This window comes from Brachyistius frenatus, unplaced genomic scaffold (assembly GCF_029030835.1).
Source record: "Brachyistius frenatus isolate BFR_SWC_R1_liver_20210118 unplaced genomic scaffold, ASM2903083v1 Contig_147, whole genome shotgun sequence".
Taxonomy (NCBI): Eukaryota; Metazoa; Chordata; class Actinopteri; family Embiotocidae; genus Brachyistius; species Brachyistius frenatus.
The window spans coordinates 50,001-66,603 of NW_027210746.1; the positions used below are offsets into that span (position 1 = coordinate 50,001).

The window sequence follows — 16,603 nt, forward strand, 5'->3', positions numbered from 1 at the left end:
ACTAATAGTTACAACGTCTGCTCAAACAAAACCCTGAAATTATATTTGCAACTCACGAAGTCTCATTGTACATCTGGATTTTGAGAAAATATAATGTAAAAGTGACTTTTAAACTGCGTGAATCAAATACAAAGAAGTATTTCTTTTCTCAAAAGCCTATGAAACACAATAGATATTGTAAAGCAGGATAAGTCACCTGTAACGGAGCTCACATAACAGCAGTGAAGTACAAACACACGAATCATTCCCACGAGCCGGTCCACTAGGACACAGTTCAACACTTCATCATCCAACAGCCTCTTTAACGCGAGTTTACACGTCGGTAAATGTGAACAAATGATAGGCAGCCGTCAGCCCGTGATGTGGACTTCCAGCGGTCAGGAGCATGAAGTTTGGTTCAGGGGTCAAACGAGAAGTTGAACGGCGGTGTGTTTGTCGGCCGTCTGGTCGCGAGCTGACCCGAAAACACAGCGAAGACAAAAGTGAAAATAAATCCTGAACCGAGTCAACAAACGGAGAAACACTGCAGCTCTACTTTCACTTACAGGGCGAGCAGAGCAGCCGTCATGTCGTCCCGGAGGAAGTCTCAAAGCCAGCAGCGCTAACATGCGGAAATCAAATGTTACCTGTTCGGTCCTGGACGGCCTGCGTCTCGCGCTCCTGATGTCGGAACAACACGCGCGGCCGAAGTTGGACAAGTTTGATGTGTTGGAGGTTTTAAGTGGAAAAAGGAAAGCGTGGCCGTCGGGTTTTCTTTTTCTGTTTCTGCATGCAGACCGAAAGCAAAACAACGGCAGCTTCGGGAAGTGGGGGCTCGAGCTGGAAATCCCCCTCCTGTTCTCGTGCCCTCGCTTCGGGTCGGTCTCGAGCGAGCGGCGTCGCGGAAGTCTCGGCCGCGTGCGCGCTCCCAGAAAAATAAACTGACGCTGAGAGGACTCACTCTGATCTTTATTTTGTGGTACCGTTAAATGCAAGAGACGCTTCTGATCGTGCTATAAATTATAGATGGATGGAAATATAATACAATTAAACAATGCAACGGTCAGCAGTAGTGCAAATAAGTTGACATGTGTTAACATGTGATACCCATCTGCTGTCTGTGGAGAGATGTTAACTTACATAGAACTATGAAATGTGATTATTCTACCTGTACAATTCAAATAAAAACACGGAAGAAAAACACAAAACAGCAGAATGTGGTATTGATTGTACTGCACGTGTAAACCGAGCCTGTTGTGAGCATCGATATGACATATTTGAAGAAGTACAAACCACCTTTTTTAGTCCAGTCATTTACAAAACCGTAAATAAACAACATGCTGAAAATGAACGCTTACTCTTAGGTCGCTTTCTTCAAAGATAAAGACGATCTTTGAGCTGCATTTCATTTTCATTTCCTCTAACCCCCCCCTCCCCCTCCCTCCCTCCCTCCCTCCACCCCACCCCACCCCACCCCACCCCGCATTCAGCTCTGCTGCTGCTGGAAACGAAACCAGAAACTTCACACAAGCCTATACGAGACTCAACAACACCTGCAGTTATCTGGAAACATCTGCACGTTTTCATTTTAGTGAACACAACTAATGTGCCGGTGTAGTCACTTCAAATTGTGTCACAGTCCATCTACAGGACTGTTTACAGATACTTTATGATACTGTGCATATGTTTCCATTTGATGTGCTTCTTGTTGGCCTTTAAATTAATATTAAACATAGTTTTAAAGCCCTTAAAATGTTTTTACTTTTAAAGACACATTCATGCATTAATAGCAGCTTTTCAAACTGTCAAGATTTTCATATCAAATTATGATCATGAAATCCTTGTGACCCACTACACACACACACACACACACACACACACACACACACACACACACACACTTTCTGATTACACTAAACAGAAAATGGCTTTTTATAAAATACAGGAACAGAAAACGTGATGTTAGAGCAGCGCTGTTGTTTACCTGCAGACAGACCGTTGCTGGGTGGGGGGGAGGTGGGGGGAGGAGGTCGGACCCGTGTGCCAGCTCCGAGGGTTATCTCGTCGGACACACGCACCGCTGCAGCCCAGCCTGAGGAGGGGTCTGATAAACTAACGGAGAGCGTTTTTTAATTCAACTGCAAGACTCATGGGCCAGAAACCGAAGCTGGCGTGTGGACAGGACGGAAAACAGGAAGGTCAAAAAAGACAGAATCATATTGTACAGCATTGTGCAGGGAATTATACAAGAAATAACTGAACCCACATCATCATCCTCATGGATATACAGAAATCTCTTTCTCTGTGTTTTATAATAACACCTCCATGTGGTCTAATGTGTGCATCAAGGGTTAACTTCAGCAGTTTCAGTTCCTGGAACAGTGAACCTGCTGATTCATCAAAGGGCCTCCGAGGAGTCTTCATGTTGCTCTGGCTCCCTCTAGTGGTCGTATGTTCACATGCAGCCACCAACTTAAACAAAAAACATCCTCTTAAACGGTTAATTATTCATCCAGTAATTATCTATACCCTCACATTTCACAGCTTCACATTTCTCCCTGTAAGTTTATTGTGCCCCTGTAAGTTTTCCAGATCTAAATGTGTGAACGACCTCCCTGTACTCTCTCACACGGTGCATTTCCAAACTTTTTTATACAGCAGAAAGAAGTGTTATTAAAAATGTAGTTCAGTTTCACTTTCAAAAGTGTAACAAACGCAGGTTGAAAAAGCAGCTTCAGTCCATCATGAAAAAAAATACACAATTCAACAACTTTTATTCCTTTTAGATTCAGTTCCACGGACAAAAGCAGATTTCTGTATAAACAGCTGTAGCTCTCTGCACCGTGTTCAAGGATACAGATACAGGTGATGACAGGCGTGATGTAAAACATAAAGATCTTAATTATCAAACAGCAGGTTGGCCGGATGATCACTTCTAAAAGGAAATAAATAATAACAGATATCCTCGAAGGAGGCTCATGTTGTGGTGTAGCTCCGCCCACTTCAGAGAGTTTTCCTGTCACCACCTTCACATAAAGTTTATATTGACACACAAGGAGACATTTATTGAGTGCAAAAGTCAACTTTGTTTACGACGAGCCATTTCCCTGATTTCTCCTGAAGCGTTGGCCTCGTTACAAACGCAAAACCCTAAACAGATAAAAGTCTGATCCACTTTGTGTTTGTGCATTTATTAAACTCATCGTTTATCCTGTAAATATACGGAATATTTGTATTTACTGATGTTAAAAGAACTCTGCAGACATTCGAGTGTGTAATCACTGATTCCCTCAAAGATAAAACAATACAATCATAAAACAATAAACAGTCTGATCTGTTCTTTTATCCTCACAGTCCCATTAACATGAACGTTATCCTCATTTCAATCCACCGAGCAACAAATTAAAACTTTCAAAAATCAGGCAAACATTGTCAAAGAAAAAATACACGGACATGAAACCTTTAAAAATATCTATTTGGGGAAGTAAAAGTCTTTGGTCAACATGGAGACGATGCAGGGGATCTGCTTCTTGCTGCTAAACCCAGGCAGGCAGGAGGAAGACTCAAACTGCAGCGCCACCTTGTGGTTGACGCGGGTCATGATCTGCATCAGCTCCAGTTCTCCTTTGTAGCGCTGCAAGACGTCACACAAAGACTGGATGAACCAGGAGCCGTTGCCGGTGTTCCTCCAGGAGTAGTAGCCTGCAGGACGGCCGACAGTTAGAGCTCCTCGCGAAGACGCCCAAAACACAGAGTGAGTGAGCGCTGGTTACCTGGAGCGGTGGAGAAGGCGTACAGGAAGTCGGCCTCCACGGGGATCTTCTCTGAGATCTGCTCCTCCACGCTGTCGGTCTCGACTCCGTCGTCCAGGGCCGAACCGCGGCAGGCCTGAGACCAGCGGCACGATGTGAGGCGGCGTCGACACGCTACAACCAGCTGAACGTTCGACTCTAATGTAGATTTGATTTGAAATGTGCAGGAACGTGGACACGTGGAACCAAACCTGTATGAAGAAGAGCTTCGGTTTCCCCACCAGACTCCGACAGCGGTTCCCTTTGAAGCACTGGATCAGAGTTTCAAACCTCTCGTGGCCGTCGGTGCCGTAAATCAAGCCCTCGTCTCCGTGGCTGAGCAGCACGCACACGAACGACGCCCTGCTGCCGTGGTCCTCCTTGGACACTGAGGAACCACAAGAAAGGACACGCGGACATTTTTAACTTTTAACCTTCAGCCACGCAACTAATAATTTAGCATCACCATGAGACATGTCTCTGCTCTGTGATTGTCGTCTCCACCAACAGTTCTTCTCTTCTATCTCTATGCTGTCCTTTTCTCTCTCTGCTCTCCTCTCACCCCAACCGGTCGAGGCAGATGGCCGCCTCCCTCTGATCCTGGTTCTGTTAACAGATGCTCCACCCCCTCTGATCCTGGTTCTGTTAACAGATGCTCCGCCCACCTCTGATCCTGGTTCTGTTAACAGATGCTCCACCCACCTCTGAGCCTGGTTCTGTTAACAGATGCTCCGCCCACCTCTGATCCTGGTTCTGTTAACAGATGTTCTCCACCTCTGATCCTGGTTCTGTTAACAGATGTTCTCCACCTCTAAGTCTGGTTCTGTTAACAGATGCTCCACCCACCTCTGATCCTGGTTCTGTTAACAGATGTTCTCCACCTCTGATCCTGGTTCTGTTAACAGATGTTCTCCACCTCTAAGTCTGGTTCTGTTAACAGATGCTCCGCCCACCTCTGATCCTGGTTCTGTTAACAGATGCTCCGCCCACCTCTGATCCTGGTTCTGTTAACAGATGTTCTCCACCTCTGATCCTGGTTCTGTTAACAGATGTTCTCCACCTCTAAGTCTGGTTCTGTTAACAGATGCTCCACCCACCTCTGATCCTGGTTCTGTTAACAGATGTTCTCCACCTCTGATCCTGGTTCTGTTAACAGATGTTCTCCACCTCTAAGTCTGGTTCTGTTAACAGATGCTCCACCCACCTCTGATCCTGGTTCTGTTAACAGATGTTCTCCACCTCTGAGTCTGGTTCTGTTAACAGATGTTCTCCACCTCTGATTCTGGTTCTGTTGGAGGTTTCTTCCTGTTAAAGGGAGTTTTTCTTCCCTCTGTTGGAGGTTTTTCTCCCTTAAAAAGGAGTTTTTCCCTCCTGGATTATGTGGGAATTGTTGAATTGTTGAATTGTTGAATTATTGAATTGTTGAATTGTTGAATTGTTGAATTGTTGAATTATTGAATTGTTGAATTATTGAATTGTTGAATTGTTGAATTGTTGAATTATTGAATTGTTGAATTATTGAATTGTTGAATTGTTGGTTTCTCTGTATAATATTGTAATGTGTGAAGTGCCATGAAATAACCTGTGTTGTGATTTGGCGCTACATAAATAAAATTGAATTGAATTGAATTGAATACATCCCAGCCCCTCCCTCCACTCTGCTTCCACCAATCAGCTTGTTGCTCCTCACTGAACTAAACACTCTACAAAATCATGACTGTTTTCTGTCCTGACTCCTAAATGGTAGAATGAGCTCATCAACGACATCAGGACAGAAACTCTGAACATCTTCCACCACAGACTAAAAACACACCTCCTCCTCCTCCTCCTCCTCCTCCTCCTCCTCCTCCTCCTCCTTTACCTTGAACAGTAGAACTTTAGTATCTTAAAATAGAACTTCCTGATAGAACTTTGTAGTTTGACTTTCTGGAAGAAATTATATTTTCTTGATTCTTGTTCTGGTTTTGAACCCTCATGGTTGAAATTAAATTATTGTAAGTCGCTTTGGATAAAAGAGTCAGATAAATGAAATGTAATGTTAGTTTTAGTGTTTGGAAATGAAAGCGCGACGCCCCTCATCTTACCTTCCCTTCGTTTGTGACCCCAGAACTCATGAAGAACATGAAAGGCCGTCTCCACAGCCACATGGTGGTTTGACCCTTCTGAGCCACCGTAGAAACATGGCATGTTGCACGGAGCCGCTCATTATGTAGAAACAGTCGGGTGATTTTACACTAATTAAACTATAATTATGAATAGTATATTCTATTTCTGCTGATAGATCCCATTAAATGCGACACACTGGCCCTTTAAGTAACATTTAAACAGTCATGTTTTCAGTGTGTTGGTGAGGTGCACATCACAGCTCTCATATAAAAAAAAAATATGGCAAAATAATCATTTTGGGTAAAGAGGCAACACTTGGTTAAAAAAATAAAAGTTACAATAATTTGTAAGTAAATTAGGATATTTTTCTTTCTAGTAAAAATACCTGGTTTAAGACTTTCTGTTCACTTTGTATTATATTTATCTTTGGTTTATTTTCTTAATCTGAACGCGATGATGTAACTGGACGTGTATCGTTAAATATTCAACAGATGCTAGTGACCACAGAAGTCTTTAAGAAGTGTTACAATGAAATGTTACCGTGGCGACGAACAGCCACTCAGAAGACAGACGGGCTGATGATGTGTCGTGTAGCTCGGTGAATGAAACACTACGTCACCGTTTGACATCAGCTGCTTCATCTCCTCCACCGTCCGGTCGTTGGACACCCGGATCTCATAACCCAGAGAGGAGAAGGTCTTCACCACACAACCCACGTCCACATCGGTCCCGTTACGAACACTCATCCCTGGACACACACACACACACACACACACACACACACACACACACACACACACACACATAGTTGCGTATGTGTCAGTAAACTTCATTCAGCAAGAAAACCCCAGAGTCTCCTGATAAGGTTCTGGTTCTGGTTCTGGCTCATTCATGTGTCCTGGTGACGGTTAGCAGCCTGAACAGTACTAGAACCACCAGAACTACCAGAACCACCAGAACCATCGAACTGGAGCAGCTAAATGGAATTCAGCCATGATTCAGTTCATTATTTCCTCCTCTAAATGATTATCTGCTGGATCACAGTGAAATATTGTGTTGAAATTTACACACAATTTGTTGAAGTGCCCGTGAAATGCAGCAGACAGAGTGTGTGTGTGTGTGTGTGTGTGTGTGTGTGTGTGTGTGTGTGTGTGTGTGTGTGTGTGTGTGTGTGTGTGTGTGTGTGTGTGTGTGTGTGTGTGTGTGTACCTGTGCTGTGATTAAAGTTCTTGTTGTTGATGATCAGACAGGTTCCAATGGAGGGGAAGTCCATCTTGTAGCGGTACGGGTCAGAACCAGCAGGTTCACTTCTGCTGCTGGGGACCGAGTCCACCTCCTCACTGGTCTTACTGGTGGTGGTGCTGCTGCTGCTACACACACACACACACACACACACACACACAGGTTTCACAGAGTGAAGAGGCCTTGGGGTTTCCCTCGGGTAGCTCGGTGCGTGTTCCTGACGCTCTGCATCGACCCTTCATGGTTCCACGTGGCCGTGCACGAGGTCGGGATATTAAACAGATCTACGTGTGCACGTTGTGGATTTATTAAAGGAATATTGAACGTGCAGTTTAATAAATCTGATTCTTTTTTGTGCACACTTGCATGTTTAGTGTTGATCGAGGAGGTCCTGATCTTTAGAACCGGATCATCTGGAATAATATGTTTGACTGACGATCCATTCAGAAACTCTTCACATCTTAAATCTAAAAAAAGACGGTGATTTGAGAGATTACAATAAACGTAGAAACTTTAAAAGCTCCAACGCTGCTCTCTCTTCTCTCACATGATAATGTCTCTTTTCAGAGTTTCATCCTTCAACCTGAGCAGAGCTTGAAACCGCCTCATGTGTCTGCACCATATTTTCATTAAGAATTCCGGTCTGGGTTCATTAACGTTCACAGAGACGATTACCTCTTTTGAAAAAAACGTTTGGCGTCCACCGTGTCGCCCTGCACGTCACCCTCACCACAAACCTGCGCCATGTTCCTGCAGACACCAACAGACCAGAGGCAGTGATGGAGAAAATAATATCTGAAATAGAAACAAAATCTATTTCACCTGTAAGTTAAAGAAAACCTGCTGCACTGAACTCCCACAAAACACGTTACTGTTGTTAGTGTTACAGAGTACATACATATGTATTCCTTTACATAGTTTATGTGAAAACACAACACACACTTTCATACACACACAGAAACACACACACACACACCTTCAACACACACAGAAATACACACACATTTGAAATAATAACTGGAGCCCAAACAACAGTGGACGCATCCTTCAAATGTGGTTTTCAGACACTTGTGACTAAGTGATGTAATGAAAGACGGAGATTTCAGTTTGTTAATTCACGTGGAATTTAAGGATTGTAAATATTTTTTTGATTCAGCCCAAGCATCTGTTCTTTATTATATTCTGTAAAATAAAAGCTGTCATATGAGCCAACAATATACTCCAATACCTAAATATCTGTGATAGACCAATATGTGCTCTTATCATAACCTCTGTTAGTGTCACTGTTAATGTCGGTATATTTTGCACCTGTATTTGTCCAATTCATCAGATTTGATCAAAAACACTTTTAATGTCATTTAAAATGAACTTTTTATCTCACGAGCCGAAGCGACTTCAGAGCTTCACGTTACTCAGCATGAACACCTTTGATAAGAGGGAGATATACGAGTCCAACAAACCACTCTGATCCTGATGCAGTTCATCAGGTGATCAGTTTCAGTTCAGATAATGGACGAAACAAAAAGTCACATTTGTTAAATAACCGCCAGCTGCTGTCTGCATGTTTCCCCTCCAGGTTTTATGACATAAATCTTGGTTTCAAAACCAAACCAGATTAGATTCACTGAAACGTTTTAAGGTATTTCCCCCGAACCACAGGCGGTAGACCAGATAAGAATAAAAAGGTTTGACAGCTCTGCAGGTCATTTAGACTGTTTCCTGTCAAATAATTGGGCCATCTGGAGACGCGTGTTTTCTTAATCTGGGTCGGCTGATCTCAAACAGGATTTCATTATATAGCAGCTTTAAAAGGAGTCCAACTTCCAACAACCAGAACCACAAGAACCACCAGAACCACAGTGGTCCATCTTTAAAGTTCACGTCACTATGTGTTTGATTTCCTGTAGTTTGCATGCTTAATACACATTTATTTTAATATATAGCATATCATAACTAATATGCCAACATAAAACGGACATTATGGGAACAAGCTGTGCTGTTTGAACCGATTCAAAGCGAAACTCAAACAGAAAATGATTTCCAGCTCTTTTTAACAGTAAAGGTGAGTCAGAAAGTCTGAAGGAAAATGATTTGAATATTCTTCTGAACCGAGATGAGTTCCCATTCATCTTAATTTAAATAAAAAGCCGCCTGAACATCCAGTTCACGTCGATAGTTTCCTGTGGGCGAGGCTCGTCGACAAACTTTCGTTTGCTCGATGATGAAGGTTGTCAACACCGAATAAATGTTAAACTTCTTCATACTTCCACCAGAAAACCAGATTAATGTGAGGTGTTGTCTTCAGTGTTTAACTTCAAACTGACCTAAATAAATATGAAGAACGGTTTCACCTGTCCAGTCAGCTGGAATAAACATGACTCACTCACGAGAGTAAATAACAACAATAAAAAACATGTTGAGTTTTTGTCAGCTATAAATAAACGTACCTTTTCGTGAGAGGGTCGTAAGAACAGGTATCTGCAGCTTCCTCGCCTTAATAGTACGAGGAAATGTAACTTCGTCCAAAGTACAAGACTGGAACTTTCAGCCAATCAGAGACGCTGCTTCCTTTGTGGGCGGGACAAACGTCAAACAGTCAGGAACACCTTGAAGACAAATGTCCACCGGACATGTCAGCACAGGTTGGGAAATACAGATGCAAATTCAGCATGTCAAATAATTACTGTCTATCAAGTGAAACATGACACGTAGTTGTAGTAATATTATAATAATAATGATAATAATAATAATAATAAATTTGATCTGTATCGCACCTTTCATACAAGAAATGCAGCTCAAAGTGCTTTACAGTGTTGGACTTGGGCTCCTGCTAGTACAAAGCCAACATGTGTCAGCCTCCAGTCCTGCATGTTCTTTAATGAGGCAACAGGAGAAGATGTCAGGCTCCAAGATATTTATTTAACAGCAGCAGAACCACCAGTTTACAGAGCTCTGGGTCCAGACTATGTTTCCCTGACCACAACAGAGTATGTTCATGTTCATGAAGTCTGACCTCTGACTCTCCCTGACCGTCTTCTTATAGTCCAGACACCAAAAAGTCATGTGTGTTGATGTGTCCTTTGTTGATTGGTCGAGGTGGGGGTGTTGCCTTGTGGGGACGTGTTTGTTCAGGTCAGTAACTTATTCCTGTTTTATGACTTGGAAGAGATAAGAAAGACAAAAGATCAAACTAGTGGTCATGCCATCAACCGTTATCACCCGGTAACGGCCTGTGGCCTTGTTATTATGCGCGTCAGCATGCTGACCCCATGTTGACCCCAACAGGATCGCTGACCTCAGCAGAAACAGCCTGTTGCATAGCCTGAGGATTGATAGTTGATTAATATGAGATTGCATATAAGAAATATAACATGGAATACACATGTTGTATTGTTGTAAACATAACCTAGCACAGAATCACACAATTCCCCCTTTTGGTCTCCCATAGGAGACCAACAACCGTAGGAAAGAAAAAGAACACAAATCAACGCAAAAGAGACACAAGTGCATACAAACAAACCCTACACAACCTGCTCCTCATCATCCTCTGCCTTGTCCATCATGGCCGGCTCCCCGCCCAAGAGCAGGGGCATCTGGTAGGGAGGAGGGTCGCCCGTCTTCTCCCGCTTCTGATGGTGTGGCGGCCTTTCAAACCACCACAGGATCGGTACCACCACCAATACAGAAATAAGCAAACACACACATGGCCGCTGCCAACTTGACTCCATTTTAGCAGCGTACTTATAATGATATCTTAGCTAAGCAAACTTTCCTGGTGTGTTACTCGATCTATCCTTTGTATTGTCAGCAAAAGTGTTTACTAACGAGCCTTTGTAACCTTCTTATTACAGCTCACATCACATTACCGCTACAGCACTTCACACATTGCATATATATCAAAACACACAATCACAGTTCTTTCGCACAAGTGATTCTTTTTTTTTTTTTTTACTGTTGATCCTGATGTTTCAGATCAACTGTCACCCGACCCAGCGTCCACTGGGGAGGGTCTGCTGCCGTTCACTGTGACCAGTGGTACCAGTTCTCTCCTTTGCCGTCCAGCCGGACCGCGTGCGTTGTCCTCTCCTTAACTCTGTACGGTCCGGTCCACCTCGGTTCCGACCACTTCCTCTTGATCACCTTTAGGAGGACCCGCTCCGCTGTATGTGGTGTTCCTGGTTCACTGCCCCCTTTGGTCTCCGTCACCTGTGTAGAGAAACCTGACACCAAAGCTGTTAGTTGATCATAGTATGGCTTATATTTCATCCAGGAACTGGTTTCGATCGTCACCGGGTTTCCTGCGCCAGGACCTGGAAACTGCTGTCCAGTCCACAGCTCAAAAGGAGTGAACCCTGTGGTAGAATTCACAGAGCTGTGCACTGCCATCAATGCTACTGGCAGAGCCTCCACCCAGGACAGCTTGGTTTGAGCACATACTTTACTGATTTTACTTTTCAGTGTCTGATTCATTCTTTCTACCCTCCCCTGTGACTGAGGGTGGTAGACCGGGCCAAATGCGTGTTTTAGGCCCAAATGTTTTTCTACTTCTTGTAAGTCTTTGTTTTTGAAATGGGAGCCGTTATCTGAACGGATGCGACGAGGAAACCCATGCACGGGTATGTAGTGATTTATCAAGAATTTGATCACTGTTTTTGCATCCTCTTTTTTAGCAGGTATTGCCTCTGGCCAGCCAGTGTATGCATCCACGGCTACCAGGAGGTACCTGTGTCCTCCCACTCTGTCAATCATGTCGGTGTAATCAATGATAATGTCCTGCCCGGGAGCTGTGGCAGGGGAAACTGTCCTTGGTGAGGCTTAATGGTCGCCTTTACATTGTATACCATACACACACTACATTCTCTCACGTGGTTTTCTATCATAGCCGGTAGAAATGGATGCCACCAATGGGTCAGATGTCTCTGCATCTGTTTCTGTCCACAGTGAGTGAGACCATGTGCTTCCTGTAATGTCCTCTGTACCAGGCCTGGTGGCAGAACTAGTCTACCATCCGGGGCTCTCCACAATCCATCCTGTTCTGTGGCTCCTCTGTCCTGCCATACACTGGTGTCCCATGGAGAGGCCTTTGTCTGCTCCTTTCTTATCATGTCTACATCACACTGTGGCAGCATGTCCTGTACTGTCCTGTCGGTTTGCAACATAACGTACTCAGCTCCATATCCTGCCGTTCTCTTGGCTGCCTGGTCAGCTTGATCATTGCTCATTGCAATCCAGGTGTCTGTTTTGTCGTGTCCTTTACACTTCATGATAGCCACAGCTTTTGGCTTCATTAGTGCCTCCACCAGTCTCTTCATGTCTGCTTCATGTCTGATGGGTGTCTTGTCTGCAGTCAGGAATCCTGCTCTGATCCATTGTCTCAGCTCTATATGAACAGCACCCACCACATATGCTGAGTCTGTGTAGATGTTTACAACTTTCCCTTCTGCCCATTCTAGTGCTCTAATCATGGCCTGTAGTTCTGCTATCTGAGCTGACTCTTTTCCAACTACTGGTTCTGCTACCACTTCCTGAAATCCTTCCTGTGTTCTCCTGACCACCGCTAGGGCTGCTTTCAGTCCGTCCGTTGGGTGTCTGTAACAACACCATCTGTGAACAGGGTTTCATCAACATCAGGGAAAGGAGTGTTCTGCAAGCTCTCTCTCACCCTGACATCTTTCTGCACTCTTTCCTCACACACATGCAGCTCCCCTTCTCCCATGTTGTCTGCCATGTTAATGCCGTCATGTGTGTATGTGATGTGTGGTGATGTCAGCGTTTTGTCCAGCCTGGTCTGTCTTAGTGATGACATGGTGAACGCTGTAGAATTCACATATGCCATGTGTGTGTGGTGAGTACTATTAATTGATGTTGCATGACTATGTGTGCTGTTTTCTGCTAAATCTTTGCCACTCCTGCTGCATGTCTTGTGCATGGTGGGTGTCTGTTCTCTGTAGCATCTAGTGTCACACTTACATACATCATCACTTTCCGCTCACCCCCCTTTTTCTGAAACAGCACATCATTTGCTGTCTGGGCTGTTTCAGAAACATCCAGATAGAACGGATCTTTGTAGTCAGGGACAGCCAGATCAGAAGCAGTGCTAAGAGCGTTTTTGAGTGATATAAACGCCATTTCCGCCTGCGCGGTCCAGATTAAGGGTGCACTGAGATTCCTCATGCCCTGTTCGTTTACCATAGCCCTCAACGGGGCAGTCAAACAACCATACAAAGGGACAAAGTGTCTGCTGAATCCCGTCAGCCCCAAAAATGATAACATGTCCTTGACTGTGATGGGTTTAGGATGATGCAGGACAGTATCTCTATGTGATCCGGACACGCCGGTCCCCCTTTGAGACACAACCCTGCCTAAAAATGTCACTGACTGGCGGCAGCATTGCAGCTTGGACCGAGAGACCTTAAATCCAATCTGGAAAAGCCGGAGTAGCAACATTTCAGTGGCCTTAATACACAGGGCGGGGTTCAGGGCTGCTAAGAGGAGGTCATCTACATACTGGATCAGTACGACACCAGGTGGTAACGTCAGATTCATCAGCTGGTCTCTCAAGGCTTGATTAAACAACCCCGGCGAGAGAATGAAAAATCATCTCGTTCGGTCCCTGTGTCGGCTGATATCTCAATTTGTGTGGTCTCGTGTGCAGCCAGCTGGCGGCCAATCAGGGCTCTCCAGTCACCCATAGCTAGTGTATGTCCCTGGGTGAGTTGGCAGAACTTTGCCATCCAGGTGCCACCCCCTTCTGATGGGCTGGGCATTTTTTCCAGGATGCCATTCATGTCTGTGAACGAAAAGGGCTGATATACCAGCCCCTTTCCAGGGCCTTTGTCTAAGAGGGGCATCATCATGTGACGGGGTCTATCCTTGGAGCGGGTGTTGTATGAGTGTGAATGTGAATTTGATTTTATGGTAGGCTTATGTTCTGGGTGAGGGGAGGAGAGAAGCAAGCGCCCATTAAGTTGGGCTGCAAACTCTGCCGGGCCGTTTTCGTCTGATTCTGTCTCGCTGTGGTGTGATTCCCTCCCTGTCTCTGATTCCTCACCCTCTCTATCCCCTCCCCGCTCATGTTCTGGTCTCCGCCTACTTTCAGTGCCTCCCTGCTCCCTCAGCGAGTGATGGTCACGCTCTCGACGCGCTCTGACCTCCCAGGGTTCCTGGGTTGGGTCTGCAGGCGTGGAGGTATACATTCTGTTCTTTTCTGCCTCAGTCGTGGGCTGTTCTGCCGTCCATGGTGCTTTCAGGCCCTGTTCTACCTCTTCCACCATCGATGTCAGTCGGGTCAATTTACTCTGAATCTCGCCCTCCATTCTGAGATGTTCTTGTGCTAGTAGTTCATACTCCTCTCTAACCCTGTCTGCTCCTGGCCTTGGGCCCTCGTCTGGCACCGGAACGGCCTCCACAGTTCCACCTTTTATGGCGAACAGTGGTGCCTGTATCCGTGGGCCCAAGACATAAGGAGGGGGTGCAGTTGACTGAGACAGGGCAGGATACAATTTCGGTGCTGAAGTCATGGGGGGTAGGTCGGTTTTGTCCGTCGTGGTAGTCTTAATCTGCGGTATGTCATCTGGTCTTTTCTTCACCTGCTCTTTCCGTTTACTCTCCCACACTTGCTGTGTGGCTCCGCCTGCTAATGCCATATTATGCAAACGTCTTCTCCTATCCTGCATCTCTTCCTTTTCCTTTTTCCACTTCCTTTTTTCTGTCCACCTCTTAAGACCACCTTCTTCACATTTCTTTATGTCTTGTCTGGTCTTATTTTCTGCTCTACTCAGCCATGGCCACACCACCATCATGTCCTGGTCCGCGGGGAATCCTTCTGTTTCCTTCAGTTCGTCCCATAACTTATCATATTCTCTCATCTCTCTCTTTCTGACTCCCTTGTCACATCCACTACTCAACTGTATCCTAATGAGACCTCACTGTTCTCCTATATTCACTTCTGGACCACAGCCCCCATACTCCACACACTCTTGATCAAATCCACCTTCCATCTCCTTTTTTTTTTTTTTTTTCCCCTGTTTATTCAATACTACCACACAGTGATAATTCAACACACACATGGAGATTGAGTGTGAATGACTCCTTCAGGTCAATTTGTGGATCTAGTGAGACAAGCTTCTAGGCTGAATAACTTCAGTCCGGTCTCACTCTAGGGGTCGCCCCAGATACCACAAATCTTTTAATTCAAGCTCACTTCTCCACCAACACCACCCTTTGTCCCCACAGAACAAGAACTTGCAGAGACTGGATGTCTCTATAAAACTTGCTTAGTTCTTGGAAGCCACCCACATTCCCCGTATTTAAATGCTTTCAACAGTCTTTAATTTCACTTCAACATCAGACTGCAGTGGTCAGTTCTTCATAAGAAAACTTAATGACCTCACACACATTATATCGCCGGGCCTGTTTAAGTTTACGCCTATATAACGTTCTTTTGCTCCGTACCACACAGAGTCAGGTTCGTACACCCAATTTTTGTTGGAGATTTTACTCTCCCTTAGTTTCCAATTAACCCGCCAGATACCTCATCCAAGCGCAGACACGGGGACTTTTCCCTGTCTTCTTTTTTTACTGCTTATTCTGTTGTTTATTCTAGGACACTTGGTTTATACTTTGACAACAACACAATTTGATAATGTCCAATTGCAGAACTTTGTTATAACAGGTGTCTGCTTACCTTTTTCAGTTGGTGCCCGCTGTTGGCATTGTAGACCAGATGTCCGCTGTGATCCTATTTTCCGTCTCTGCCTTCACTTCTCCGTCCTCATCACGTCGGGGTCACCAAATTGTTGGACTTGGGCTCCTGCTAGTACAAAGCCAACATGTGTCAGCCTCCAGTCCTGCATGTTCTTTAATGAGGCAACAGGAGAAGATGTCAGGCTCCAAGATATTTATTTAACAGCAGCAGAACCACCAGTTTACAGAGCTCTGGGTCCAGACTATGTTTCCCTGACCACAACAGAGTATGTGTCAGTTCATGAAGTCTGACCTCCTGACTCTCCCTGACCGTCTTCTTATAGTCCAGACACCAAAAAGTCATGTGTGTTGATGTGTCCTTTGTTGATTGGTCGAGGTGGGGGTGTTGCCTTGTGGGGACGTGTTGTTCAGGTCAGTAACTTATTCCTGTTTTATGACTTGGAAGAGATAAGAAAGACAAAAGATCAAACTAGTGGTCATGCCATCAACCGTTATCACCCGGTAACGGCCTGTGGCCTTGTTATTATGCGCGTCAGCATGCTGACCCCATGTTGACCCCAACAGGATCGCTGACCTCAGCAGAAACAGCCTGTTGCATAGCCTGAGGATTGATAGTTGATTAATATGAGATTGCATATAAGAAATATAACATGGAATACACATGTTGTATTGTTGTAAACATAACCTAGCACAGAATCACACAACAGCAAGAGAATTACATGGTGTTTCACATATAAAGGAACATTTAAAAATATAGAAAAGAAGTACAGACGAACCAG

The 16,603-nt window shown here is 44.7% G+C and overlaps 2 protein-coding genes across 8 annotated transcripts in view; both read right to left on the minus strand.

Annotated features, from left to right (window-relative positions):
* Positions 1–2,023, minus strand: part of irf2b (interferon regulatory factor 2b) — a 13,879-nt gene extending 11,856 nt beyond the window's left edge. Inside the window, exon 1 of one of the 4 annotated variants that reach the window (XM_069715736.1) lies at positions 1,964–2,023. The gene's annotated coding sequence lies outside the window, so the exon portion shown is untranslated. Of the gene's footprint in view, positions 1–196; positions 275–545; positions 605–626; positions 710–1,963 lie in introns of those variants that run through there. The other 3 variants (XM_069715734.1, XM_069715737.1, XM_069715738.1) reach the window with 3 other exon arrangements.
* Positions 2,024–2,736: 713 nt separating this feature from the next.
* LOC138631029 (caspase-3-like) lies at positions 2,737–9,641 on the minus strand. 4 transcript variants are annotated; one of them, XM_069715742.1, is made up of 7 exons: positions 9,566–9,641; positions 7,794–7,913; positions 7,086–7,237; positions 6,496–6,624; positions 3,983–4,158; positions 3,753–3,867; positions 2,737–3,681 (listed from the first exon to the last, which is right to left on the minus strand). In XM_069715742.1, exons 2-7 carry the CDS (start codon positions 7,862–7,864, stop codon positions 3,452–3,454), a joined length of 873 nt encoding a protein of 290 aa, XP_069571843.1. In that variant the 5' UTR covers positions 7,865–7,913; positions 9,566–9,641; the 3' UTR covers positions 2,737–3,451. The 4 variants fall into 4 exon arrangements, with proteins under 4 accessions (XP_069571843.1, XP_069571842.1, XP_069571840.1 ...); XM_069715741.1 differs by having other exon boundaries at positions 7,086–7,240; XM_069715739.1 differs by having other exon boundaries at positions 7,086–7,243.
* Between the last annotated feature and the right edge of the window lie 6,962 nt (positions 9,642–16,603).

Excerpts from the sequence above, each read along its gene's own strand:
- LOC138631029 (XM_069715739.1), bottom strand. The coding sequence starts at position 7,864 with ATGGCGCAGGTTTGTGGTGAGGGTGACGTGCAGGGCGACACGGTGGAC. Across the intron at positions 6,625-7,085 it reads GAACTTTAATCACAGCACAG|GGATGAGTGTTCGTAACGGG; the intron begins GTACACACACAC and ends GTGTGTGTCCAG. Across the intron at positions 3,868-3,982 it reads CGAAGCTCTTCTTCATACAG|GCCTGCCGCGGTTCGGCCCT; the intron begins GTTTGGTTCCAC and ends CGCTGGTCTCAG.